Source organism: Chamaea fasciata, unplaced genomic scaffold, assembly GCF_029207755.1.
Source record: "Chamaea fasciata isolate MVZ Bird 193981 ecotype frontalis unplaced genomic scaffold, bChaFas1.0.hap1 SCAF_9, whole genome shotgun sequence".
Taxonomy (NCBI): domain Eukaryota; kingdom Metazoa; phylum Chordata; class Aves; order Passeriformes; family Sylviidae; genus Chamaea; species Chamaea fasciata.
Genome location: NW_027094094.1, coordinates 8053458 through 8080836, shown reverse-complemented (window position 1 = coordinate 8080836; position 27379 = coordinate 8053458). Strand labels below are relative to the sequence as shown.

The 27379-nt window shown below is 47.4% G+C and overlaps 1 protein-coding gene across 1 annotated transcript; it reads left to right on the top strand.

Annotated features, from left to right (window-relative positions):
* The first annotated feature begins 180 nt into the window (after positions 1-180).
* VWA2 (von Willebrand factor A domain containing 2) lies at positions 181-27037 on the top strand. Its single transcript, XM_066190565.1, has 15 exons — positions 181-301; positions 5188-5270; positions 5355-5413; positions 5981-6055; positions 7995-8128; positions 9453-9562; positions 16435-16629; positions 17422-17552; positions 18205-18337; positions 19719-19774; positions 20607-20714; positions 21512-22093; positions 22418-22969; positions 25925-26047; positions 26751-27037. Exons 1-15 carry the CDS (start codon positions 197-199, stop codon positions 26882-26884), a joined length of 2580 nt encoding a protein of 859 aa, XP_066046662.1. The 5' UTR covers positions 181-196; the 3' UTR covers positions 26885-27037.
* The last annotated feature ends 342 nt before the right edge of the window (positions 27038-27379 follow it).

Here is a 27379-nt window from a genome sequence, read left to right as displayed (position 1 = left end):
GTGTGGCTGTAGCGCTGGGTGCTGCTGCCAGGCCTGCTGGCTGTGCTCCAGGGCTGCTGACAGTGTTGGCTGTACGGAGTCTTTTGGGGGAGTGGATACACCAACATTCCTCCTAAATGTAACCTACAGCAATGTGGGTGTTCCTGGGGTTGTTTCCCCACCCCGTGGTTCGCAGTTACAGGTTCAGGCTGTGTGGATGTGGAGGAGAGGCTGTCACAGCCGAACGCGGGTAAATCCACGTGGGGAGAAGGCGGCTCAGAGCCCCCTCAGGTGCACCGGGGCCGTGCAGAAAAGAGAAAAGGTAAAGTGCGACTCGGAGAGCTTTTTTCCCACCCTTTTGAATTGAGAACATCTTAAACCTCCGGCTGGGAGCGTAGGGGCCATGCGGGGTTCGCTGGCTCAGCAGAGCCGGGTGTGCAGCGAGGTTCGAGGGCAGCCCCCGCCCGGCTGCTCCGGGCCACTGCCTCCCCGGCCCGGCAGAGCTTTCCCGGGGGGAGGCGATGGAGCCCGGCAGAGCTTTCCCGGGGGGAGGCGATGGAGCCCGGCAGAGCTTTCCCGGGGGGAGGCGATGGAGCCCGGCAGAGCTTTCCCGGGGGGAGGCGATGGAGCCCGGCAGAGCTTTCCCGGGGGAAGGCGATGGAGCCCGGCAGAGCTTTCCCGGGGGGAGGCGATGGAGCCCGGCAGAGCTTTTCCGGAGAGGGCCGGGGCTGGCTCCCCGCGGGCCGGGCTGTCCCGGCGGTGGGGACACCTTGCTGTCCCGGCGGCAGGGTGCGCGGGGACGCGGCAGCCGGCTCAGAGCCTCTGTACAGCCCGAGACAGGGAGGAAGGGGCAGGAGGCACCAAAGGGCCGGTTCTGGAGCCAAGGTCCTGGCCCGGCTCTGGAGGAGCCCCGGCCGCTGTGCGGCTTCTGGTCCCCCCGCAGGGAATGCCGAGGTCAGTGCGGGGATTGCCGCAGCCTGGCCAGAACACGGCGTGAATCTCTTCACTCCAATAAACAGTGCCACGCAGCGTTAGTAAAAAAAAAAAAAAAAAAAAAAAAAAAAAAAAAAAAAAAAAAAAAAAAAAAAAAAAAAAAAACCGAAAAAAACACCCCACCATAAAAAACCCACCCCCGCAGGAAACCAGACTCAGCCCGTGCTCTAGTGCTTTAATTATTTTGTTTCTAGCACTTTTGGGGTGCGGCCAGGGGGAAGTGCTGAGCCTGCCAGGGCAGGCTTTCCAACAGGTTGTGTCTCATGTCTGTAATAGACATTTTTCTGCAAAGGACACAATAACAACTTGATCAAGACTTGATAATCAAGGAAGGACTGAAGGGATTACACCTGTAATGTGTCCAGATATTTCATTAAATAAATGAGAGTACCCTTTTTGTTTATTTTGCATGGTAAAGATGAGGCATCACTGTGAGATAAATCATTCACACAATCAGATTTTCCCACTTTATTCAGCAAGGACTGCACTGGACGCTGGACAGGCAGTGTGTGTTTTGACCCACTTTTCATCTTCTGTGTGTTGGGGTGTCAACCATGGCATCTTCAGTGTGTGCTCATAAAGTTGTCTGGGTCTTCCAGGAAGATTCTAAGTGGAATAAGTAGTAGATGGAATGGCTTACTAAGTAGATCTCTCTTGACCCTATCACAGCTCTTAAAAAAACCCCAACAAACTCAACCTTCTCCCTTCCCGCTAAAAAAAAAGAACCCCCAAAAAACCACGTGGAAGATCCCTACTTTCTAAAGTAGGGCCTTTAGGAACTCTCCTTTAGGAAGGGTCCACAGAGCACTGTCCTGAAAATGCATGCAGGTAACAGCTTGTACCTGTCTGTGGGAGTGATACCATGGAGATAATTCCCAGGCTGTGGCTTGTCCTTTGGGGCTCGCAGAGATGCAGCAGGAAGATAAGGTGAGCATTGGGGTTGGTTCCATAACTGGGGATAGGTATGAGATGTTCTCAGCACGCATCATATTGTGAGAGCTACATTGAATGCCAGAGACATTAAAAAATGATTTTTCCTGTCACCCTTCAGTCTCTGCTGTAGGGAATCACTGAAACTGATGGCTGTGCCACTCCATTCTTTGGGAACTATTCACATCTGCTCCTGCCACTGGTAAATCAGTAGTTGATCCACCTCAAGTGTGGATGTTTCTGGCTGGTGCAAGGCAGAGCAGGTCAGGCCACGCACACAGCTGGAGATTCCCTGCCCAGATTTGCACAGCTCAGGTGAGGGGTGACAAAACCAATTACAGTAATTGCTCCAGAACCCAAAACCTTGAATGACTTCTCAGTCGGATGTGTGACAAAGTTGCATGTATGCTTTTAGAATCTCAATGTAATTATATTGCTTGCTTGTTTATTTTCTTATGCTGTTGTTTGTCCTAAGACACCAAATTCCTGCAGAACACTCTTCCCCTTTTGTCAGCCACTCCATAAAACTTTTCTTCCCAGCATCCACACTGGCTGCCTACTGCTGCAAGCATCAAGTGCTTGTTATGCTGAGGCAGGCTCCAGCTCCGTTGGGTGGGTTTGCACGTGGCAAAAGATTTAAAAAGTGACGCTTTCATGGAGACACTCCTGCTGCTCTAGCCACAGGCAAAGTCAGTAGCATAAGCACTTCTGTCAGAACAAACTACCCAATAAGTTCAGCAAAAGCTCTCAGGTCAGAAAAGTGTTTTTTATTATGTAACCCATGGGTCATACAGGATCTGATCTGCAGCAAGCTGATTTTGACATTACCCCATGTGAGCAGTGCTGCAAGATCAAGGTCTCTGTGTACAGGAGCCTTCATTGCACAGGGGAAAAGAGCCTCTCAAAACTCCCTCGCTGCAAAACTGGGTGGGGGAGAATAAATAAACTGCTTTTGCAGAGCATCTTCTGGAAATTTAATCCTGTTTATCCCTTGGAGAGAAACATTGTCAAAACTTTTAGACTGAAATTTGTGATGTTTGTTTTAAGGAGAAGCTGAACGTTTCCCGGTTGTCTTCCTTCTCGCTCCTTCAGTTTCAGATCCCACTGTGAGCTGCCCCCAAGCAATGCCTGTGGCTGGGCAGAGGGGATGCGTGGGGCTCCCGACAGAAGTTGCCCACTGCCTCCAAACCTTGGCAAGAAGATACAAGTAAAATTCACTTATGGAAAACAAGCTGAGAGAGACTGAAAAAGGAGACAGGAAGATTGGTCTCCTCTTTTCCTCCCTACATCTGAACATCAGATGAGCACATAGCAGTGAGCTCCCCTCAGCAAGCTGGGGCCATTCCTCAGCAGTGGCAGGAGGCTGCTTGGCTTGTTAAGGATACTTTAATGAATATGCAGTGTAATCTTTCCTGCTTCCTCCCCTATTAAAATGAGTGATATTTTGCAATGTTGAAGGACATGTTGGGAAGGTACTTGTCAAGAAGAGTTTTTCCCCCTTTACCTATTTCCTGTCTCTGGTCTCACTCCTCCAAAGACAGGACACATGCTTACAACTCTTATTTAGCTTTGAGTCAGTTGCCATCACATTCATGTGTCCAAGTGAGACTCTGGGTAAAAAAAATAGGAGTTTTGATTTAGTGTGGTTTAAAAACAAATATTTTTGACTCACTATTGAGGTAGACATTATTGAAATTCCCTATCTTAATGGCTGAGAAGATAAAATGAAAATGTCCTTCACTCATCACCCCACCCCCCCAGCAAAGCTGCTAAGGTTGCTGCTGCTAATCCTGGGCTAATGCTCATGAGCAGCAGGTGAATGAAGCTTTCCTTCAATTCCTGTTGCTGAGAGTCTGGATGGGCTAAAAGGCAAAGAATTCACCCTGCAGATTACTTGATTTAAACCCAAGATAAAACCAAACTGTAGAAACATCTTGACCTGTCAATGCTTTGTATGAAAACGATGTGAAATCTTGCAACACTTGTCACATCTGACTGCAAGCAGGGGCCTGTCCTGGGTAATGTGCACTCTGGAAATAGCTCCTAGGAACTATGTCCTTGAGGCATAGCAGAAGAATGACCTTTCCTCTGTGGCATTTGCAGGGCTTGAAGCTCCTGAGGGACACACGTTGGGACTTCCCCAATGAAATCATGTTTTGTGTTGAAATCCTTTGAAATCCCTTTATTAAGCCAAGCCTGGGATTTGTGGATGTGGTGGGGGTTTAGGGAGGATGTGCTGAAGGGTGATGCTTGATGCACCTGGCACTGCAAGACAGTGTTATTGTGTCTGTAATCCCTAGTGGGGTGATCCCAGAGGGGATTTCTTAATCCCCTCTTCATTTTGTATCCATGCAGGTAACTGAGCATGGCCTTCTTTAGGCATCTTGCCTTGTCTGATGTGAGGGATATATCATTTGCTGCAGAGACAAGTCTTTCCTGAGAAAAATCCCCCCCTCCCCCCCATTTTCTGGAAAAGCAATGAATAGAGCTGTTATCAAGAAATACAATTACTTGTCTTTAACTATGTGAAGAAAATTTGCTTTTGCAATGACAGGAGTAGAGACCCATCAGGAATCTGGTCTAGTGAGTGCTTTTAATCTGGAGAAAAAATAAATATACATGTTTGAAATAGAAAGCCAAGAGCTCTAACAGATACATTTGGTCTAAATCTGGGCATGCTTGAAAGTGCCACTGAAATCTACCTATGATGTGATGGCAGCCTTGCTGATTTCAAAGGAAAAATGAGCAGAAAATTGAGTTTGCCGGACAGTCATGTATAAAAACATGTCCCCAGAAAGCCAGTTCGTGTAAAATATGATAGAGCCTGGGGTTGAGTGTTGTTGGAGAGCCGTGATGGGGATGGGCAGTAGCGCTGCTCGAGGCAGGAGGCGAGGGACACGTCCCCTGTGCTGGCTCTACAACGGGGACGGGACGTTTCAGCCGGGGCTGGTGGGCAGGTCGGGGGGATGCGGCTCGGACTGTGCTCGGTGAAGCCCCGGGGCAGCTCCGTTCGGCTCTGCACCGGCTTCCCCAGGCTCACGGGGCTCTGGTGGGACTCAGCTGTGAAAGGGAGGTGCACAGAGGAGGGAGGAAAGGAGAGTTCTGGTCTGCGTGGCCATGGAGAGGAGGGGAGGCAGGGCTGGCTGTCCCTCCCTCCCTCCCCGCCAGGGCTGCTCACTCTGGATGTGATGGGGAAGGAGAGGAGTCTGTTGAGAGATTTCCTTTACTATTATTCCCTCATTTTCATGGTTTTTCCTTCTATCTGTTACCCATCCTTCTCCCCAGGGCAAGAGTTACTTTTGCCCCTCAGACAAAATGTTTCTGAGCTCATTACCTGAGACACCTGGGAAGAAGATGATCAGCTGCAGGTAAAGAAATTTGCTTTAGGAATTGGATTTCTATTCCTCTCCTCTTTTGTTTCTTTTTGTTTTGTTTTTTTTTTCTCCCTCCAGATTTGTCACCATGAACCTCTTGTCATTTGAGCCCATCTGCATTTTCCTGCTTTCCCAAGGTATGTTTCAAGCTGCCATTTTGCATCAGTAGTTTTTGTCTCGGGTGCTACCCTATTTCCAGCTGGAGTCCTTCACTCTGAGGAATGAAAGCCAAGTCAGTGCCTCTCCAGCAGGTTTAGGGATAAACTTCTGAAACACAGTTTCACACGAAAGGGGAGAAAATAATACGTGAAGAAAGAGCTTTTCTGAGAATTTGAACACGTGGCTGATCTGGATGTAAAGTGTCTAGCTGATGTGGGAAAAGCTGATGTTATGATATTAAAAGTACATAAATCTATCCAATGTTAATGGCTGTAATCTCAGAAGCCTAAGACTGGCCTAGCTCTCATTCTTGCACTGTGTACCTGCATGCAGTAAGCAGAGACATTGTCCTGTGTGCTGGAGTCATGTCATTTGTCACGCTTTCTGTGTTCCTGCTAGAAGGAATTTCCTGACATAGATACACTGCTGTGTCACCAAATTATTTTTTGCAACTGTGAAACCTATGCAGCAAACCAGCATTTTTGCTGTCATAGGTTAAATCCTGTATGTCTTGTTCACGGATGATTATCTGTTTGATCCCACAGCTCTGCTGGTGTTGGGTATACAACAAATCCACGTTGGCCAGGAGATGATTGGCAAGATCTCAGCTGCTGCCCAGTGTAAGTTTGTTTTATAAAGCAAGTCTTTTTTATTTCTGAATTCCCTCTTTGTTTGGTTGTTTTGGTGCATTTTGTTTTGAGTTTTTAAAAGTTTTTGTTGTTGTAGTTATTTACATTTATTAGCCCCTCTTCAGGGGCTTCTTCTGAAGTCCCCAGCAATGCTCTGGCAATCACAGCGCTGTGGCTGCCTCTATCCTAGCCTGGCTTCCTTCCTCATTGGTGTCAGCTCTCCTGGGATGTGATCTACTCTCTTTGTCCCAAACTGGCTATTTGCCAACTGGATGGTGTTTCTGTCAGTTCCTTCAGAGCCTGCTCCAAGCAATCCTGATTTAAAGAGCTGTGTTTAATTACAGACTTGATTAAACCTCCTATGTGGGTAATTTTTTCAGGCTGTAAAGCCAGCAGTCAGGTTGCTGGGAGCAGGGGTGATGGAGCTCTGGCTGGCCAGTACATGTTCACCTGCAGTTCCCTTGTTGTACTTGCAATCAGTTACTGATGAACTCTGTTGTGAATTCTCTCCTGATAGCCATTTTTTTCTATTGTTTGTCAAGGGATATATTGCATTTATTCCTATGCCCTGCAGTTCTATCCTGTAGCACCATGTGTTCAACCCAGACTTCCCATCCTGAGGATGGGTGTTTGGGTGTTTCTCCCTGCTGCACATCCCCAAGAGTCCCTTGGTGGGCTGCAGACATCCTGCTTGCCAATCCCTGCAGAAGAGCTGCACTGCACCCCTGAGCTGCGCAGTCACCTGAGGGGTGTTTCTCCATGCTGAGCCCACTCTGGGGGCTCTGCAGTTTTCTCTCTGCATGCTTAGGCAGGGATAACAGCCCTGTTGCAGCTCCGAGGGCAAGGCTGACAAGCCAGGACGGCGCTGGCAGGGAGGCTGTGCTGCAGCTTGTCCTCTGTTAACACAGCGCCCCAGGGCAAGGCTGTGTGCCCCCTTGGGAGAACCAGTGACCCAGAAGGGAATGCCTCAAAACTTTAAATCCCTGTAATCTGGTATTAGAAAACGCTAATTATAAATTCAGGTTTTGGCTAGCAGGAATGATTTAGAAAAAGTAGTGATAAGAAGAAGATTATAATAATAGGGGTAGAGTTACATCATGACCAAAACAGCTCTTAAGGGGTTGGTATTCTTGATCTCTATTGGACTTCTGGATTCTTTTTCCCTTGAAGGTGATTCTGGCAAATGCTGCAGAGGAGACTTTAAAATTTCCCTTCAAATGTTTTGAAAATGACTCTTCATAGTCTGCAATCTGCCATTCATTTATTTATGTCAGTGAAATTGTGGCTTTCCACTGCAGCGAAAGCACCTCAGAAACTTACATTTGGAAGCAGCCATGTTCGTGCAGGTGGGGGTGATACAAAGACACATCTCTGAAGAGGAGATAAAGGCAGATTTTCATGAAAAGTGTTCCTGTCAGTGCCTGGGAGCTGTTCAGCGAATTCATGTTCAGGAAAATAAAAGCCTGTTTTGAAAAATGTACTGCAGATGAAACACACTGAGCTCTGTGGGCCTTGGTAGACTTTGCAAATGCCTCCTGGATTTACCCTTGTGCCTTGGGCTGGGGGAGCCTGCAGGTGCCACTGGGCAGGGCTCCCTTTCCCTGCTGCTCACCCCTCCCTCCCTCTGTGTCCTCTCTGAGAGAGCATCTCTCCCTGTGTTTGGTGATGCTTCCCTGCACTGGCTGCTCCTGTGCTGTCACTGAGACTGGGCTGGGGCTCTGAGCTCCGAGGTGAGTCTGGCAGACTGAGAGCTGAGCTGGAGCTGCTGCAGGCCAGAACAGGAGTGCATATGGGCTTTGGGTTGTGAACACTGGGCTGCTCCAGTCCATCCTCTGCAATTTGTCTGGATTTTCAGCACTTGGCTGCCTGCTTCCAGAGAGTGGGGCTAACAAAGCACAGTTTCACAGTGTATATATATTTTTTCTCCTAGTGATGCAGTGCTCTGCCTCATTAGACGTCCTTTTCCTCCTGGATGGCTCCTACAGCATTGGCAAAGGAAGCTTTGAAAGGTCCAAACACTTTGCAGGCAAGCTCTGTGATGCCTTGGACATCCATCCAGACAGAGTGAGTGTCAGGAGTATCTCCTCTAATTTTCAAACAGCTTGGCAGTGTGTCTAAAGGCCAGTGGTAACATGCTGAGTGAAATTGCAAAATTCAACCTACCAGCTGCAATGAGGGCAGAATATTTATTCAGAAAGATGTACTTTGTGAAGCAGTAGTGTTGGACGATGCTTCTTGATTCTTCAGATTTTAAGCAGTTCCTTTTGAACGTGAGAAAAGACATAATCCTTCAGGTTAAAGATGATGATTTGGGGTTTTTTACCCATTTTATTTTGGTTTGGAAGCTCATAGATTAGTTCAATCTTTCTCTTGCTTTTCCTTGGAAAGCTGCAAAATTAATCTCAGGGAAGTTAACCACCTTTCTGTACAGATGTAAATGGTATAGTCTGCTTTCTCTGCTTCCCCCAGAAGGAGATGGGTGCTGTGCTGCTGTAGTTCCAGCTCTTGCTCCCTGGAGTCAGCCTTGAGGCACCTCTGGGCATGAATGGCACATCCTGGGGTTCTTCTGAGGGGATTTCAAGCCAGACTGGCTGTGGTTCCAGACGTGCATCCGTCCCACAACACTACCTCAGCTGAGGGCCTTGAAGCAGGCTGGGACAGTTGCTGGACTTGATTCCATGCCAGAGACTTTCCAAATAAATGTCAGGTCTTTGGGAAGGTTGTGTCAGGGAATATTTAATATTTGCAGATTTGGTGGGGCATTTTGTTTTTTAAATACCATCTTTGCACTAGCCTTTCACTTAATCCTTGCATAGACTGGACTGACAATTAGGAGTCTTTTCACCTTTGAAATTATCACATTCCATAATACTTCTTGTAAGACTTCAGTGAAGTATTTTGGATGTATTGCCCAGTACGGACCGCTTAGTCTATTTATGTTTTCAACTACAGAAAATGGTTTTAGAGGAACTATTAGATAAAGTTTTGGGTTGTGTTGTCTGCTGTGCTCAGTGCCAGCGGGAACTGCTCTCAGTAATGGAAAGGTTGCCTGCACAGTGTATGAATGAGTTGGTGTAGAAGGTGTTATTTATGAACTAACTGCCCCCAAGGCTGCAAACTGCTCTGAGTGGATAAATATAGATCCTGAGCTGCCTCTAACTGCAGCAGAGGCTGCAGTTGTTTCCAGATAAACATTTTTTTGCCTTGTTTATAGTCTGTATAGATAACACTGGAGTTTCTGCTCTATTTTTAAGTTCCTTTAGAGTGCCTGTGGCTCAACAGCAAAAGTTTGCCTCTATACAATTTAGTCTTCCCAAGTTTGTCAATTGACCAAAGAGTAAACCTTGCACAGGCACTTTCCATAACCTTTCATAACCTTTTCTTTTAGGTCCGTGTGGGAATGATACAGTTTAGCTCAACTCCCCATCTTGAATTCCCACTGGATTCTTATCTAACTAAACAAGAAGTGAAAGAGAGAATCAAGAGGACTGTGTTCAGGTCAGCTTATTTTACAGCTCCTCTCTTTTCTGGGCTATGAATAATCTCTGGATTGAGAGGGTTCTTGTGGTTTAAAAATCTCTGCTTCTGCTGTGCCTACAACAGTGTGATGTCTCCAGGGAGGGAGGTGAATGAACACTGTGGTCCATGATCCACAATCCACTAAAAATGTGAAACCTGGTCTACCTTAGCGAAAGTTGATAGGGGATAAAGTTTTCAGTGTCCTATTACAATATGGTAAATAGAGAGTTTTCCAGGTCTTTCTGTCTGTTTGAGCCAGGCAGTGGGTTACATTCTCCATAGAAAAGCAAACATGTTGTTCCCTCATGGCTGTGCTAAGGCAGCACAGTGTGCTGCTTCATTTTTTGGTGGTTACAGTTTCCTTTGTCCTGTGAGTTAGTGACAACTACTGGTCTGTAGATATCTGTGTGTGCTTACTGAAATCAGGAGGATCAGGTTTTCAGATGGAAACATTTTTTCTTCCTCAATGTTAAGACTTGGATATGTTCCCATGACCCCAGGAAATGGAGCCAGAAGTCCAAAGAAGAGCTGTCCTTAGACCCTCTCAAAATCCAAACTTTTCATCTCGGAGAAATGCATTTGGATCTATCAAGGATCTGACAATCACCCCAAAATAACACTTGTTTTTATGATAGATGGGGTATTGGTAAGGCCTGTGGATGCCTACTCTTTTAGCTGATCTGCATTAGAACTAAGGGTTAGATCTACATTTCCCATGGATATCTGCTGCTCTCAGGATGTTGTACATATTGCAAGCAAATGTGATCAGTTTTGCATTTTTCAAGCAAGATCAGTCGGCTGTATTTTGCTGTATTTCTTTTGATGAGTTTAGCAAATCAAGAGAACCTCTTCTGTACTGTTACAGGAAAAACTTACAGAAAACAAGATGCATTCCCCCTATCTGGCTGTTGTTGAAAGTCTGTGAGAGCAGAGAAAGTGAAGCAGCTTTTGCTCTCTGGCACTGCATTTCCTTGATGACAACAGAGGGATGCTGACAGATCAAACAGAAATAAGGACTTTTTGCCTGGCTATTTCATCTAGTTTAAATGAAAAGCTGACATTTTGAAGTCGATAAAATAGTTATGGATGGGTTCCAGTTGGCTTATCAAAAAAAAAATGGGTGTTTGGCATCTTGGTTGAGAGGCTCCTTGATGTGCTTCTGATGAGCCTTTGCCCAGTGAGGCATTTCCTGACTTCAGCCCAGAGCTGACAGCACTTGGAAGGAGGCAGAACAAGACTAAAGTGAAGCTTTTGTGATTTATTTGGAGACTGCCGGTCTCTCTCTGTGAATGCTGTCCAAATAGCTTTGGAATTCATTGGCCAGTTCCAGCCATACTCTGTGGTAATCTCTAGCTAAATTTCATATGAATTTCTTTCATATAAGTCAGCAGCTGGTTACAGGAGAGAAACCTTCTAAGTGCTGAAGAAAGACAGCAGGTAAAGTCCAGATCTCCTGGTACTTCAGAAAATCCTTGTTGAAGTAATACCTCAAACACACTTCCACTGTGCCAAAACCCAGTGAAGCTCCAAATGTAAATTAATAAGCAATTGAATTTAATGAACTCTTCAATAACTTTTTCCAGTCATCAGGTCTCACATGGGCACAGTGTACTGAGTTCATCAAGATTTAGTCACTACACTGACTATGCTCAGCGCATTTTTCCTCATGCAAAGCACTATTCACTGAAACATCTTACAGACATCTGGTCAGAAAAAGGCAAATTTGGACTTGCTATGAACACATGGTCACTGAGTATGCTTGGAAATGATGGAGTCCAGAGGAGGAAGAAGTTCAAAGCAAAGAGGCCTGGCAAGTACAGAATGAAAAAAGTTTCTGTGCAAATCAGAGGGTAGACAGATAAACAGTGAACTTGGGCAGGATGAAATACTTTTCTAGAACAAAGAAATCGGGAATCAGGTGCTAGAGCAAAGGATACGTGTCCAGAAAACAAATGAGGTGTGTTTGTGTCAGTGCAGACACAGAACGTGAATACTCCAGGGCAGGAGTGATACTTGTGGTTTGGTTCCCCTGGATTGCTCTGGACAGCAATAAAAGCAGTCCTAAAGGGCAATCACAGGAAGTTATTTATAGCACAACTCCTTGGACAAATTGGAAATGTTCACTCTGCTCTAGTGGCTTTATTATCTCCAGGTCTGTGGCATGTGGGCATGTGTGGGAAGAAGCTGAGTGTGGCAGGGGCTGAGGAGAAGGACTTGGGGTGCGGAGGGAGGAGAAGCTCAGCATGAGCTGGCAATCTGTGCTGCCAGCCCAGAAAGCCACCCATGGGCCGGGCTGCATGGAAAGGAGTGAGGAGCAGCAGGTCGAGGGAGGTGATTGTGGCCCTCTAGTCCTTTGTTCGAGATCCCACCTGGAGCACTACATCCCTGTCTGGAGGCCACAGCATATGAAGGATGTGGGCGTGTTAGAATGAGTTCAGCGGAGAGCAATGGAGAGCCACAGAGGTTTGGAGAACCTCTGCTTTGAAGACAGGCTGGGCAGAGAATGTGTTTTGGGGAGAGATGCCTCTGCCTGAATGAAAGTGCAAGTGAGACCATATGATGTCAACATACAGATTTTATTTAACATCTTGTAAATAAACAGATTTTATTTACAAGAAATGTGAGGGAGAGAGCTAGAAATAGGAAAGAAGTCTCAGAGAGAGAGAAAGAGAGCAGAAGAGAATCTGTTGGAACTAGATGACCTTTGAGGTCCTTCCCAAATTAAACCATTCTGTGATGCTAGAGGATGTGTGGTTATGTATTTCAACTTGATATTACTGTTATAATAATAACAATAATTCACTACTACCACTATTTCATCTTCTAAATCATATTATTATCATCCCTATCCTCCTCCTCCTCCTTCTTTTCCTTTGTCTTCTTCATCTTCTTCATCTTCATCATCATCTTTGTCATCGTCTTCATCTTATTCTTTGTCATTGTCTTCATCGTCCTCATAATCTTCTTCATCATCTTCTTATTAGTCATTGTCTTCATTGTCTCCTCCTCCTCCTCGTTCTCCTTCTTCTCCACCTTCTTCTTCTTCTTCTCTTCTACTATTTCTTCTTCTACATCAACTTATTCTTGTCCTTATTACTTTTCTTATTCTCTTTCTTATTCCTTTTCCTATTCTCATTCTTATTAATTTTTCTTTTTCTCATTCTTATTCCTTTTCCAATTCATATTCTTTTTCTCATTCTTATTCCTTTTTTTTCTTGTTCTAATCGTTTTATTGTTCCTATTCTTGTTCTTATTCTTTTTTTCTTGTTCTTATTCTCATTCTTATTATTCTTACTTTTTCTTTTCTTGTTCTTATTCTTATGCTTAATTCTTTTCTTATTTACTACTACTATTTCTTCATCTTCTTAACCTTCTTTGTATTGGACCTATTCCTATTATTTTTATGTGGGTTTTTTTGGGGGGAGGGGGGTTTTTTGTGTTTTATGTTAGGTTGTTTGTTTGGGTTTTTTTACTACGGCTATTATTTCTAAACCCCAACTTCCCTCTGTTTTGGATAAACTGTGTTTGTCAAAGTCAGGCAGTGTGTAGTGGAGTCCTGGGAAAAACATCTCTCTGTGCCCGTTTCTCATGGACAAAATCCCAAAGGATCAGCATGTAATCCTTTTAGGATGAGAGGAAACGTCCTTGGATTCCATCAGGGGAGGTTCTGATGGAAAATTTGAAACAATTTTTCCCTGACAGAGCGGTCAGGTATTGCAAGAAGTTCCTCTGGGAGGTGGTGGAAGTGTTCAAGTCCATCTGTGGAAGTGTTCAAGCATTGTCTGGATGTGGCACTTGGGGACAAGGTTTTGGGATGATGAAGGTGGTGCCAGGGTGATGGTGGGGCTGGGTGACTTTCAAGGTCTCTTCCCACCCTGTTGAGTCTGTGGCCTTCACCACTGAGTCACCTAGCACCAAGCGTTTCCCACAGGTGCTGGTTTGGGGCTGGCCACATGGGTAATATTTCCTCTTGCGGAGATTAGCTTGGGATGCTCCACAGCAGCTGGGGGGATTGCTTGGGTTGCAGGGCCACATCCAGACAAAGGCAGCCCGCGTGGCTGCCCCAGACCCGGGGGAGACTGCAGGCCAGCCACCATCTGCAGGGCCCGGGCTGGGGCCGGCAGTGGGCCCTAACCCTCGGGCGGTGGTGGCAGGCAGAGGAAGCAGAGATTCCTCTGCAGCACCTGCAGCAGCCGCTGCAGGCGGGACAGGCGTTTCCTGCGGGGGGCCTGCTGCTGGCTGAGGGGCTGGGCTTCCACATGGGGAGGCGAGGCAGAGAGCAGCCCTCGGGGGCACGGCTCAGATGCCCCATACTCAACCCAATCCTCCTGAGGGACAGGCATAACTGCTTCACATATCTCGAGGACACTCACTTTGTTCCACTCATCCTCCTCCTGCAGCAAGGCTGTGGGAACAATGCTCTGTTCCCAGCTGTACTGAGCAAGGTCTTGGTCAGTGTCATTTTCCCAGCTGGACTGCACAGAGGGTCTCTTGCCATGCCCTTTGGATACCTCCTGGCCAAAGGACTCTTCCCAATCAGAAACTTCTTGGTTACTACTGACATCTCTGTGGGACAGCTTTTCCGCCATGCATTCATCCCAATCGGAGAGCTCATGGTGGCTTCCAGCTCCTTCAAAGGAGAACTCCTGCTCGATGCTGTCTTCCCCTTGGGACCCTTCCTGGAACCTACCAGCTTCTTTCAGTGACAGTTCCTGCTTGCAAGCTTCCTCTTGGGATCCTTCCTGGTAGCGTCTAGTTTCTGCTGGGGACAGCTTCTGCTCAGTTGAGGCTTCCCCTTGGGACCCTTTCTGGTATTTGCTGATTTCTCCTTGGGACATCTCTGTTTGTTCCTCATCTTCGCACTGAGAATGTTCAAACTCCCCAGCTGAGGCAGCCTCCTCAGTCTCTTGTTCTTCCAGGACTGATCCCCTGTCTGCCTCCTCCTGCTCCTCACTGGGGGCTTGGGCTCCCAGTGGGCTGGACGGGGGGCTGGGGGGACTGAAGGGGCTGTGCAGGGCAGAGATGGGGCCCTCTTCCCTTCTTCCTCCTGCAACTGCTGCTTCTAGTTCAGCAGGTATGCTTTGCTTCAGGTCCCCCTGCTCCACTGGCTGCTGGCCAGATCTCTGGATCATAAGCACAGCCTTGTGCACGATCTCCCTGCTGATGAGCCCTGCTGAGTCCAACAGAGCCTGGCTGCAGCCTGGGGACCTGAGTGGGGCAGGGACTGGGCTCTCTGTCGCTGCCGATGGCACCCTCTCCCTGAGGGCAGGAGAACCTGATGCCTTTTCCACCTCTGCCGGCACAGGCTCGGGGAGCTCCTCCTCTTCCTCAGCGGCAGCTGGCGGCTTGTCCTTTGTGGGCCTCCCCGGGGCAGGAGAGGCGCTGGGCAGCTCACGGGCTGCCTCTCCTGCCACCTTGGTGCCCACGCTGCTGGGAGAGCCGGGCCGCTGCTGGACATAAGTCTGGGCATCCTCGTCCTTCTCTGGGTGCAAGGGTTTGTCCCATATCTTGTAACTGATGCCTTCTGCACACTGGGGCAACTCCTGGCTGCTGACCCTTCCCTCCCATTGGGGCAGCTTTTGGTCACTCCTTCCACTCCATTGGGGCAGCTCCTGGGCCTTGTAGTCTTTTCCTTTCAATAGCTCCTTATCCATGTTGTTTCCCACTTCAGACGACTCTGGTTCTCTCTTGTCTCCTTCCCACTGGTACATGAGCAGATGGCTTTGCACTTCTTCTTCCAAAGGAGACAGTTCCTGGTATGCATCCCCTTCCCACTGGGAGAGCTCTTGGTAAGTCTCATCCTCTCTGTCCAACTGGTACAACTCCTCGACTGTCTCACTTTCTTCCCAGTGATACAGTTCTTCCTGTGTGCCATCTCTCCACTGGATTCTCACACCTACCTCCCTCTGATGCAATTCTATGTGTCTCACCACTCCCCATGGGGAAACTTCCTGGATCGTCACGTCTTCTTGCCATTGGCAAAACTGTTGGACTGTCACTTCTTCCCAGATGCAAAACTCTCGGCCGGTAGCGCCTCCCCATTGGGAAAGCTCTTGATCCACATTGTATTCCCAGTCTTCGTCCATGAGGGCGAGGGCCCCCTCCTCCTCCTCAGTGTCCCAACAGGGGCTGGCCTGCGCTGCCCCCTGCCCTCAGCCACTGCCCACGGAGGGCCTGATCTGCCAGCCGGGGGGCAAGGGACTAGGAGGGCTGGGAGTTGGGGCTCACCTTGTCCTCCTCCATGTCTGACGTTGTCTGGTGCACAGGGATCCTGGGAGCTCCTTCCTCCTGAGCCAGTGGCTCTCACGGGACTGAGCTGCCCAGGGCTCTGTGCTCCTAAGATATCCCCAGGTAGGGCAGGGCAGGGCTGTGCCATGTCACAAAGGGCCTCTGGGCACCACAATGTCCTGCATCACCCAGGACCCTGACACAACCCGCCTCTTTCACAAAGGGCCATGCTTGGAACCCCTTCAACAGCTGAAATTGCCACAATTTTCAGATGGAAAAATAGAAGCTGTAGACATTTGTCAAAGATGGAAATAAAATTCAAATATCCAAGAGTTCTGGTTACTGCACCAATTGTAGAAAGACTCCGCTGTATGTTAGAAGTCTCTTGGAGACCACTCTGAGTTGGAGAGAAGGGACATAAGGGCAAATAGATGGCACCAGTGGGTAGAAAGATAAGAATGACAAGATTAGACATCCCTATGGATATGTTGTGTGGCAACAAGCAGAAATAGGCTATGTTTCCCATTACCAGAGGGTAAAAATTTGAAAACCAAATGGTAAACTCAGTAGCAGGGGAGGAATTTTTATTTCTTCTTTTCTGATTATATCTCCCTGCTTTCTAGAGGTGGGAGCACAGAGACAGGTCAGGCTCTGAAGTACATTCTCCACAAGGGTTTCCCTGGTGGCAGGAACTCAAGTGTCCCTGAAGTCCTGATTATCATTTCGGATGGAAAGTCCCAGGGCAGCACTGCAGTGCCTGCAATGCAGGTGAAGGAGAGACACATCACAGTTTTTGCGGTGGGAATCAAATTTCCAAGGTAGGAAACTCTCCAGAGCGGGCAGCAGACACCCAGCTAGCCAAATGGCCAGTCCTGGTGAGTGAGGGGTCATCTCTGGCTCGATATGAGTACCGGAAAGAGAAAAGGTGTCCTAGTTTTTGCCAGAAGAGGGTTGATTTTTTTTTTTTTTCCTGCAACTGAGGGGCTGTAGCTGTGGATGTATCTAGGAGATAATCTACACAACTTTATCATTGCCAGGGGTGGGGGATTGGAACTTTCTCCCTTCAGAGAGCAAGGGTCTTCCTTCCGAGGAGGGGAGGAAGTGTGGTGGACAAAACAGTCAGTATTGGGACAGGCTTTCCAAATAAACTGATTTTGTCTTATACCTTTTGTTATTAATATTTTTCTTGCTGCTGTTACTGCTTGATTTCTCATCTCATTTCTGTTCCCAGTAAATTGTTCTTAGTTCATGATCTTTGCCTTTTGCATTTCCAGCTGGAGGCGAGAGGGAAAACAAGTGTGAGCCTGGTTTCAGTGAGAGCACTAAATTGGGGAATACGATACTTAAACCATGAGAAAAAGGAATTTGCAGGGTAATGCTGGCATGGGGGAAACATTGACTTGGTGGTTGATGTAGAAGGAGCATCAGAGTTGATGAAGGAAACCTTTCCACTTAGAGCTATGCTGCTGGCTGAGACTAAACACGCCAGGATCTTGGAAGCTGAAGTGTCATGGTTTTGCATCAACCCTCTGTTTGTTGCATAGGGTTGGATTTGACTCTTAATTCTTTGTGGGGCAGACTGAGCAGCTGACCCATGCCTTGCTCGGCAGGTGGGAGGAGCTGCACGTGCTGGCCAGCGAGCCTCCTGAGCGGCACCTGCTCTTTGCTGGAGATGCTGACGATGCTGCCAACGGCCTGTACAGCACCTTGAGTGACCCTGTCTGCACTGCCACTGCTCCAGGTGACCCTGCTGGCCCCACCTCCATGCCCGTGCTTTTAGCCTGGACATGGCACTGAGTGAAGAAGATAAGGCAGTTTCAGGAAGCATACAGGGGAATTGACATGTGTTGCAGTTCGAGGTAACTTGCTTCTGGTGCCCAAACTGGATGGCATGCTCTCCAAATACCTCCAAGCTGCAGGATCCTAAATCTTTCTGCATCCTGGTTCACCTCTGAAAATGGCTTTTGCTCATGTGACGGGGGATAGAGGGATAAACACAGTTGTGTTACATTTTCTAATGGACTTGGCTGTGTGTTAAGGGGAGGCACCTGGGGCTTGCAGGAATTAGAAAGGCTAGAACCAGAGTGGTCCAGAGGTAGCAGAAAATCAAACACATGAATGATAAAGGCACCAAAGGGGCTGAAAAGCTGTAGTTGAACCATGAACTCAGCAGTGTGAGTTTACAGCAAAGCAATGGAGGCTGAATATTGAGGTCCCCAGAAAGTGGAGTAGGCTGGTGGTCTTTTCAACAGGAAATTTCTTCTCTGGGGTCTCACAGAGGCTCTTGGAAGCTCTGCCCAGTCTGTTGTCAGGTAGTTGAAAACGGTTCTCTTCTCTTACAGCCTTTGTATTTTCAGGTAATTGATGCTAGTTTGCCTTTTACTTTGCTACAGGCTGCAAAGTTGAGTCCCACCCTTGTGAACGCAGGACCCTGGAGACTGTGAAAGAGGTGGCCGGCAATTATGTGTGTTGGAAAGGCTCAAAGCAGCCCAATGCAGTGCAGGCTTCATTGTGTCCTTTCATCAGGTGAGCTGGGCACCCACATCTCTAAATATGAGTGGGGCTGAGAGACAACAAATACAGTAATGAGGCTTTTATCTGACCTTGACTCTTTACTGGGATGAAGGTCCCTCAGAAGGCTCATGCAAACTTCCTCTAGTCCTAGGAAGAGTCTCTGCTCTGATCATTGGCTGAGAAGCAAGCAAACAAAGTCATTTTTTGAGTCTTAAAAATAATAATCTTAAAATGTAAAAATTGCAGTTGAATTCAAAACCAAAAGGGTAGATTTGATGAAATTATGCTTTTTCTTTTACCATCTAATTTAGACTGGCCAGCTGGCAGCAAGTCACTAGTGTTGTCCCTCAGGGGTTTGTGCTGGGGCCAGTTCTGTTCAGTATTTTTATTGATGACATGGATGAGGGTGTTGAGTCTTTCATCAGTAAATTTGCAGACAGCTCTAAGCTAGGAGCATGTGTCAATCTGTTGGAAGGGAGGAGGGCTCTGCAGAGAGACCTGGAATGGTTGGATGGATGGGCAGAGTCTAGTAAGGTGAAGTTTAACAAGTCCAAGTGCTGAGTCCTGCATTTTGGCCACAAGAACCCCCAGCAGTGCTATAGGCTGGGGGTACTGGGGACAGCAGCTGAACATGAGCCAGCAGTGTGCCCTGGTAGCCAAGAGGGCCAATGGCATCCTGGCCTGGATCAGGAATGGTGTGGCCAGCAGGAGCAGGGAGGTCATTACTCCCCTGTACTTTGCACTGGTGAGGCCGCACCTTGAGTGCTGTGTCCAGCTCTGGGCCCTCAGTTTAGGAAGGACGTTGAGACGCTTGAGCGTGTCCAGAGGAGGCAACCAGGCTGGTGAGGGGCTGGGAACACAAACCTTGTGAGGAACGACCGAGGGAGCTGGGGTTGTTTAGCCTGGAGATAAGGAGACACAGAGGTGACCTGATCACTCTCTACAGCTTCCTGAAAGGCGGCAGTGGTCAGGTGGGGTTGGTCTCTTTCTCCAGGCAGCAGCTGACAGAATGAGAGGACAGAGTCTCAAGCTGCGCCAAGGGAAATATAGGTTGGATATTAGGAGACTTTTTTACAGCAAGAGTGATAAAGTATTGGAATGGTCTGCCTGGAGAGGTGGTGGAGTCACCATCCCTGGATGTGTTTAAAAAAAAACTGGATGTGGCACTTGGTGCCATGGTTTAGTTGAGGTTTAGGGCTGGGTTGGATTCAACGATCTTGAAGGTCTCTTCCAAACTAGTGATTCCGTGATTCTGTGATTCTTTTTAAATACTTGTTTCAAAAACCTGCTTTTTCAAAGGAAAATTCATTCCATTGAAAACACAGCAAGGTCCACCTTGAAGGCACCTTGTTAATATTTAAATTCATGGCAGGTCTTATTCTTCCTGTTTCAGGTGGAAACGAGTCTTGATTAAACACCCATCCAGATGCTTCCGAACTGTGTGTCCAGGTGGGATTTTCCTCTCCAAAACTTTAATTTTTGAAGCAGGAAAGAGAATAACTAAAGAACAAAAAGACGAGGGTTTGCTTTCACTTCTCAAAAATTTTGTTCTGAGTGAGAGACTGTGATCAGTAAATATTTAATCCATTTTTTTGTATCTCATGGGTATCTGTGACTAGAGTTCTTTTGGATTAAAATGTCTCCCAGTAATTTCTCCTCCACTTGAGGAGCTAGTGAATCCTTATTTGTTCATGTCCTGGGGGCTGAGTCTTGCACTGCTTCCCAGTGCCTGCAGGGAGTCACTGTTCTCCGGGCAGGGGAGCATGCAGTGATGCCTCCAGTCATATACTTGGCACCATAAGCAGCATTAGTGGGGAGCCCGGCATGTGTTGATTGCCAGCCTATTTCTGTGACTGCTAAAATAGCTGTGGTCCTTCAGTCCTTTTAGCAAGTTCAGGTGACAGTGGCTTTATTTTATCAGTACAACAGTGTCCAAGCAGCAGGCCAGACCCTGACCCTTTCGTGGCTGCTGAAAATCTGTCAGGGCTGCAGGACCTTTAGCAATTCTCTGTTTATACAAATATGGTGTCACTGGCATTATTCCAAATCAAATGAAGTCAGAGTCTGGTTTGTTTTCTTGTCACAGCCTGTTGGAGAGCAATCCCAAATGGAAATTGCCATGGAGGTGAGAGTACACAAGGCCCTGTGTTAGTTCAAACTCTAGCAAGAGGGGCAGAGCTGTGACCCTTTTTCCACTAACAGTGATGCTCATGCTGGCAGAGGATGGGGAGGGTCAGGCTCCCTGCTGACTACCTGTTCTTTTCTTCCCTGTCCTGTTTAGACCCTTGTGACTCCCAGCCGTGCCAGAATGGTGGCACGTGTGTCCCAGAGGGACTGGACAGATACCACTGCCTCTGCCTGCTGGGGTATGGAGGAGATGCCCACTGTGGTAGGTGTGAACCTGTGCTCTGTCTCCTTCCCTCTTGATTGAGTCCTGCCTTTGTGATGCCCTTTGTGCCACCCTGGGGACAGCAGGGGTGGGGACACAGTCTTTGGGTTTTTCTCCAAAAGGCAGGCCGAGTTTACTCTCATGATGATCATGACTGTGTCAGACTCAGTGACTGGGTCCTGCTGTTCAGACACCATGTGGATGTGAAGAGCACCAGTATTGACAGTCCCACTCTGGCACGGCTGCCTTTGTGTCTAAATGCAGATGCCATGGGATCAGGAGAGCAGAGTCACTTGGAGAGACATAGATGTGTCTGTTGGTTCCCTCCCAGCGCATGTGGGTGCAGCAGGAGCTCCTGGTTTTGGGGGTTCAATGTAAAAAATCATCCTGATCGTTAGAAAGCACCTTGTATTTACTTCCCCTAGAACCAAGGTTCTGACTTCAAAGTGTCTTAGCGTGTCATGAGGATCTGGTGCTTGGACTGTCTCCTTTCTCCAGTATGAGGTCTTGTCATTCAGAGTGTTTTGCCCACAGCACTAAGAGAGTGGAGTTGTAATTTCTGATTTGAAGTTTGCCATCCAAAAGTTCACGAACTCCCATAGATATTTCTTGTCTCTAAAGGCTTATATGGCATCCAACCAAAACAAAGCCTGCTCCCGGCTCCTTTGTCCTCCAGCTCATGATATGAATGGCAAAATGTTTGGGTTACTGGACACAACGTCCCCTCTCCACAAGGCTTCCAGCAGGCCCTTGCTGGGGTTGCCCTGCAAATGACTAATTGCCTTCTCCCTTTCCAGCAGCAAAGCTGAGCCTCGAGTGTGGCGTGGATCTCCTTTTCCTGGTGGACAGCTCAGCAGGGGTCACGCTGGAAGGGTTCCTGCGCTTCAAGGCCTTCCTCAAGAGATTCCTCCAGGCCATGGTGGGCCAGGACTCACCTATGAGCGTGGGGGTGGCCCAGTATGACGACGATGTCAAGATACCCATAGAACTGGGCCCACACAAGGATGCATTCAGTCTCATGAAGAGTATTGATGCCTTGAATTTCAGTGGAGGAAGAACCCTGACAGGCAGAGCCCTGCAATACATTGCACAGCACGGTTTTAGGAGTACCCCAGTCTTTGCAGATGTGCAGGATGATCTCCCGCGTGTGGTTGTCCTGCTCACTGACTCCAAGTCCCAGGATTCGGTGGCAGAAGCCACTAAGTATGCAAAGGACCAAAATCTCTTCTTGATTGGCATAGGCAGCAGCTTTATGAGGTCAGAGCTGACCACAGTGACTGGCAATCCACAGCAGACCATTGTCTACTCGGATCCTCAGGACCTGCTCAACAGGATGCCAGAACTGCAGAGAAAAATCTGCAGTGTGGGCAATCCTGAAGGTAAGACTGTGGTATGGGCATTGTGGGACAAGTTTGCCAAACCGTGCAGAGGTGTGTCCTGAATTCCATCAGGGAGGAGGGAAGGACAGAAGGATGAACGTCCTTGTTTTTGTTTGTCAGTCACAGATCCAGAGACTAACCTTCCAAGAATGACTTTTGTGATGAGTCTCTACCTATGGGTGTGAAAGAGACATAGACCACCCTTCACAATCGGTGATCAGCAGTGTTGAATTTTGCCCATGATTTCCTGTCACTGCTGTTTGTCAGTCAGAAAGGAATAGATACATATTCTGAGAGATGCCATGTTTGTGCTCCTTTCCGCAGGCTGCCAGGCTCAGTCTCTTGATTTGGCATTTGCTGTGGATGCCTCATCTGGAGTTGGCCTGGAGAACTTTCTGCGTCTGAGGCATTTTGTCAGGAGCAGCTGCCTGCACTTCGTTATCAACCGGGATGTCACCCAAATTGCCCTGGTGGTCTATGGCAGCAAAGCTCACACTGTGTTTGCTTTGGACACCCACACAAGCAGCTCTGCCGTTCTCCAGGCCATCGACCAGGTGCCTTTCCTCGGGGACTCAGCCTCTGCCGGCAGTGCCTTGCTGCATGTTTATAGCGATGTAATGACCGTGCAGAGGGGAGCAAGGCCTGGTGTCAACAAGGTGGTGGTGCTGCTCACCAATGGAGGTGGCATGCAGGATGCAGCTGCCCCAGCTCAGCAGCTGAGGCACAATGGCATCTTGGTGTTTGTGGTTGTCATTGGGGACACGGAGAGGGACATGCTGCTGAGAGTTGCTGGGTCTCCCACCTACCTGGTCCACATCTCCTCCTATGGAGACCTGCAGTTTTACCAAGGCCTTATCATCGAAAGGATCTGTGAAGGTAGGAGAGCCTCCAGTCATCACTCTCTATGTCAGTGCCACCAGCTGCTGCTCTTGTAGGTTTTCAGATGTTTTACTGACTGAACTTGATACTATCATTTGCATTTTATGGATGGGGAAATTACGACACAGAGATCTCATGACTGCCCTGAGCAATCCTGGAGGAATTAGTAACCAACTTTCCTAAGATTCTGGGTGAGAGTGGGCATACTCTCCATACTTTCCAGCCCTGCTAGATCTAGGTTCTGCTTTCTCTGAAAGAAAAAGAAGTTTGCTCTTTTTCTGATGTTCCTTTAAATCTGTGGAATTTGCTGTGTGTTACTGTACCCCTTCAGTGTTGCTGGGTGGGTGGCTTAAGGGACCCCTTTTTTGTGCTGGTCCCTGAGTGATGTCTCTGCTCTCTTGTTCAACTGGTTTGTGACTATGTGTTTGTAAAGTGGTGAGTCTGCAACCTGATCACTCCTGTTCATCCTTAATATTCCATTACTGAAATTATGATGTGGGCTTTCGAGATTTTGTGTTGCACTGTGTTTAATCTTAAAATCAGAATCTGTCCATTTTGAAGCATTGAGATGGTTAAACTAGGCCTTCAGACAAATTATGATTAATCTTATTTGTAGGATCAAATCCTTATCTTCAAAGTGGAAGGGAAGAATTTTCAAATATTTGTGTAAAAACTCATGTTTGAGGGTTGAAAAAAAAGGTGAAATTTCTTCAAAACTTTGAGTCATGAGTGCCAGTCCTCAGCTGGGAAAAAATATGGCTCTAACACTAAGTTAGAAACACTTGCATGTTGTCTAGAAATCAGCTTTTCAGAAAGGACAGCAGCCCTAGTTTTCAGACAGCAGTGATGAAAATGCTCCTCATTAAAATATCATGCCTTGTTTTCTCATTCAGAATAGCCTAAGTTTAGCAGCTACCTGTTCACTTTTGTTATGTTTTAACATGTTTATAAGATCAAAAGCAGCATGTTTGAGCTTCAGCACAGAGGTCCTTTTCATCTCTGGGCATGCCTGTGTCTCCTTCAGGCTTAGAAAGAGCTCCAGCATCATCTCTTTAGGGTGAGGAGGTGCCCTCCTGGAAGGCCCTGCAGATGGTTTCTACCTGGAGCTTTTCAGTTTGTTTCTGTTGCAGTGGTACTTTCAGCTGTGTTATTACAAAAGCAATGTACTGTACCTTGAAATTAACTAAGACGCCAGGGGTGAAGGGGAAGAGACAAGGTTCAATGAGTCAGAGTAATAACATATCATTTCCTGAGACTGAATTGCTGCTTTCATTTCATGTGCAGGTAAATCACACTTTGTACTACATAGGGACCAAGGGTGATGTAAAGATAAGCCCTTCACTCAGTCTTCTACTCCCAAGTCCAAGGCTTAATAACAGAATCATTGTCTGTGAAAGGACTTTAAAAAAAATATGATTCATTATAAAAGTATTTGGGAAACAGACCCTGCTTCTGTATACCTGATATATGGTATTAGTTCTGAGGCTCACCTGTAAAGAGTCCAGAGAAAAAGGATCCAGAGTTCAGGAGAAAAGTTCCCAAGCATGAAATATATATGAACAAGATTAATGGAAATACAAGTTATTGGGATCGTCAAAGTGCAAGAACCTTGGTTAAGGTATGTTAACAGCAGGCTTGAGTTCAGAGAAATGGTTTTGTGGCAGAATGATTCCCCAAAGCAGGGACTGTGAGGTTATTCTGTGCAGCATCCCTGGAGGGATGAGGTGGACACATGCACCATGAAACAGCTCCCTGGGGAACAGCAGCACCTGGAAGATGAGTGGTGTGTCCAAGAGATCCAGCTTTCATAGCCAGAGGCTCTTCCAGCCCAATGAAGGCAGAAGTGTCCATCCCTGTGAATACTCTACCAGGCAGGACCCCATTTCAGAAATACCATGATGACAGAAATGTTTTTGAACCTGGCTTGGTTCCCCATAAAATCAACTGAAGTGAAAGACTGATATATCTCAGGTCTAGGACTGTCAAAAAAAAAAAAATCAGTTATAATTTGGCAGTGTTAGGTATAGGTTGAGACTTGATGTGCAGAGGGAGAATGAGCACAACATCTGTTAAGCTGTAGAAAGCTCCCTGATAGATAGGGGATAATGTTTGTATTCTTTCTTCTCCTCCTTTTTCTGTTTTCTCTGTGATTTTTCTAAAAAGTAAGGCAAGAAGCTCTACACCACTTAGTTTTTGAGCAGAGGAATTTCACACCCTCACCAGCACCGCAGTGGTGTTGCCAGCAGACTGGAAGCAAATTCCTCTGGGATGCTGCTACTTAACCTAATGTATTGGCAGCAAGGCAGTGTGGAACACTGCCAGCCCTGCTGACAGCTGGACTCTGTTGTGTTGAGAGGGTTGGGAAAGCTGTCACATACTTCATAACAACAGGGCTAATAACTTGGGCTGTGCTTGCAGGCTTCTCTCAAACCCCCGAGAGAAGAAGCCCAGAAATTTTCCCTGTGTTGTTTTCCATTCTTGCCATCCTCGCTTCCCAACTGGCAACTTCTCCTTATTCCTCTCTAGTGGAAACTTTTATCCTCTCTGGGGCAAAGTGAGGTTTAAACTTCAGTGGCATTTGGGATTGTGAACTTGTTAGAGCAGGGCATGTGTCTTGCTCTGTATTGTCCATGCCTGGGTGTGGGGAGTTTGGGGGTGCTCACAGCTCTGTAGATGCTCTATTTTACTTTTCTGTGATACCCAGCCTATCATTAAGTTACTCTTTTAAGCTTTACTAGAATGTTCTCCTCCAGATTATGACACCTAGAAAAGCCATTCTGTTCTCTAGATTAAAGTATCAAGACAGAGTTGCAACCTCTGCCATGTTTATATGTTGTTCCAGTCCCATTAGCCCTTGGTGACATTTTCTGTAGCATTCCTGATGGATGTGGGTCTTAGCTAGTGATAATGCAGCTGTGCCTCAGGCTGCTCTTGTGCTTGTGTCTGTTGCAGAAGCGCGGAGCCCCGTGAACCTGTGCAAGCCCAACCCCTGCATGAACCAGGGCGTGTGCATCCTCGGGCCAGGGAGTTACCGCTGCCAGTGCCACGGCTGGGAAGGGCCCCACTGCGAGACCAGTAAGATCAGCAGCCCCTCCCAACTGATCCCACATCTCCACCTCTCCCTGGAGCAGAGAAGTGGCTGTAACTCTTGGACAGCTGTTTGGTGCTGATGTGGTCTCTGTCTTAAGGAAAGTGGAGAGGTTTGGGCTGCTGAGGGGAGCAAGGGCTTCTCTCAAGAAGCTGTGCACTTTTATTCCTTCACTAAGTGATTTGGCTGTGAGGGGGGCCCAAGAAGGTCTAATAATTCTGGAAATTGTCCACTCTGTTCTGTTCCCCTTTTCCCTCTGCCCTGCTAGAAGAAACAATCTTTCCTAGGTTCCCCAAGTGGAAAGATTTGACTCTCTTTTCATGGGAGGGAGCTGTTTCTGTTGGAGCCGACCCCCTTGCTATTCCTTTCAATGCTGTCCATGGTGTAAAAGCCACCCCATTGCCTTCCTTCTCTTCAGCAGGGGAGCAATGGCCAGGAGGTGGGGAGTCTCTGGCTCCCTAGAGGTGACCCTGTGCCCAAACCATGAAGTTCTCAATTTAAGTAGATTTTTCCCTTGCCCAATATTTTGCTTTTTACCTGAGCCCAGGAATTCTGACTTCCAGTCTTCGGCCTCTAACATCTGTCAGCTCAGGCTAAGGGAATGCTTCTTTGGTTGCTGTGGACTGTATGTGACCTTATCCCTTGGTGCTAAAGCCCTCATCCCACATCTGTGCTTCTCTTCTGCCACAGGAGTTGTCCGGGGTGATTCTCCGAGATCTCCAGCCCTGCCTCCACGTTCCCATGTGCAGTGGAATCCAAGGGGTTCGCAGCACTTCTCCAGAGCCCTCCAGCACAGCAAAAGGCATATGGATCAGAGGCATTGACACAGATGTGCCAAGTGCTCCAGTTCTCCATCCAGAAACACTTTCTGCCACTCACAGGCACTGTCCTGCACTGCCCTTGGCAGTGATGGAGTTGCTCCAGCACAGGGACTGTGTTAACACCATTCCCAATTCCTGCATTGCACAAACTGGGCTTCCCAGCACTCTCTTTCTTTTATAATTGAAGTAAATATTTGTGTTTAAGTATTTCTTTATGGCATTTTGCATTTCCTCATCCAGGTCTTAAGGTCGTGATTGTTTTGAGATTTTTTTTAAACAGATTTTGAGAGATCGGTGAGTTTATCTAAAAATATGTAGAAATCTGAGCAATTCTGGAGCTCCTGCTGAAGGGGTATAACACAGATGGTGCCAGGTGCTGGAGTGAGTTGCTCATTACATGCAGGAAGACAGAGGAAGAGGAAGGAGAACTGATTACAAGTTCTTTATTCTGTTTCATATATTGTTCATGCTGCTTTCTTCCCCAAATTCATTGGGCTG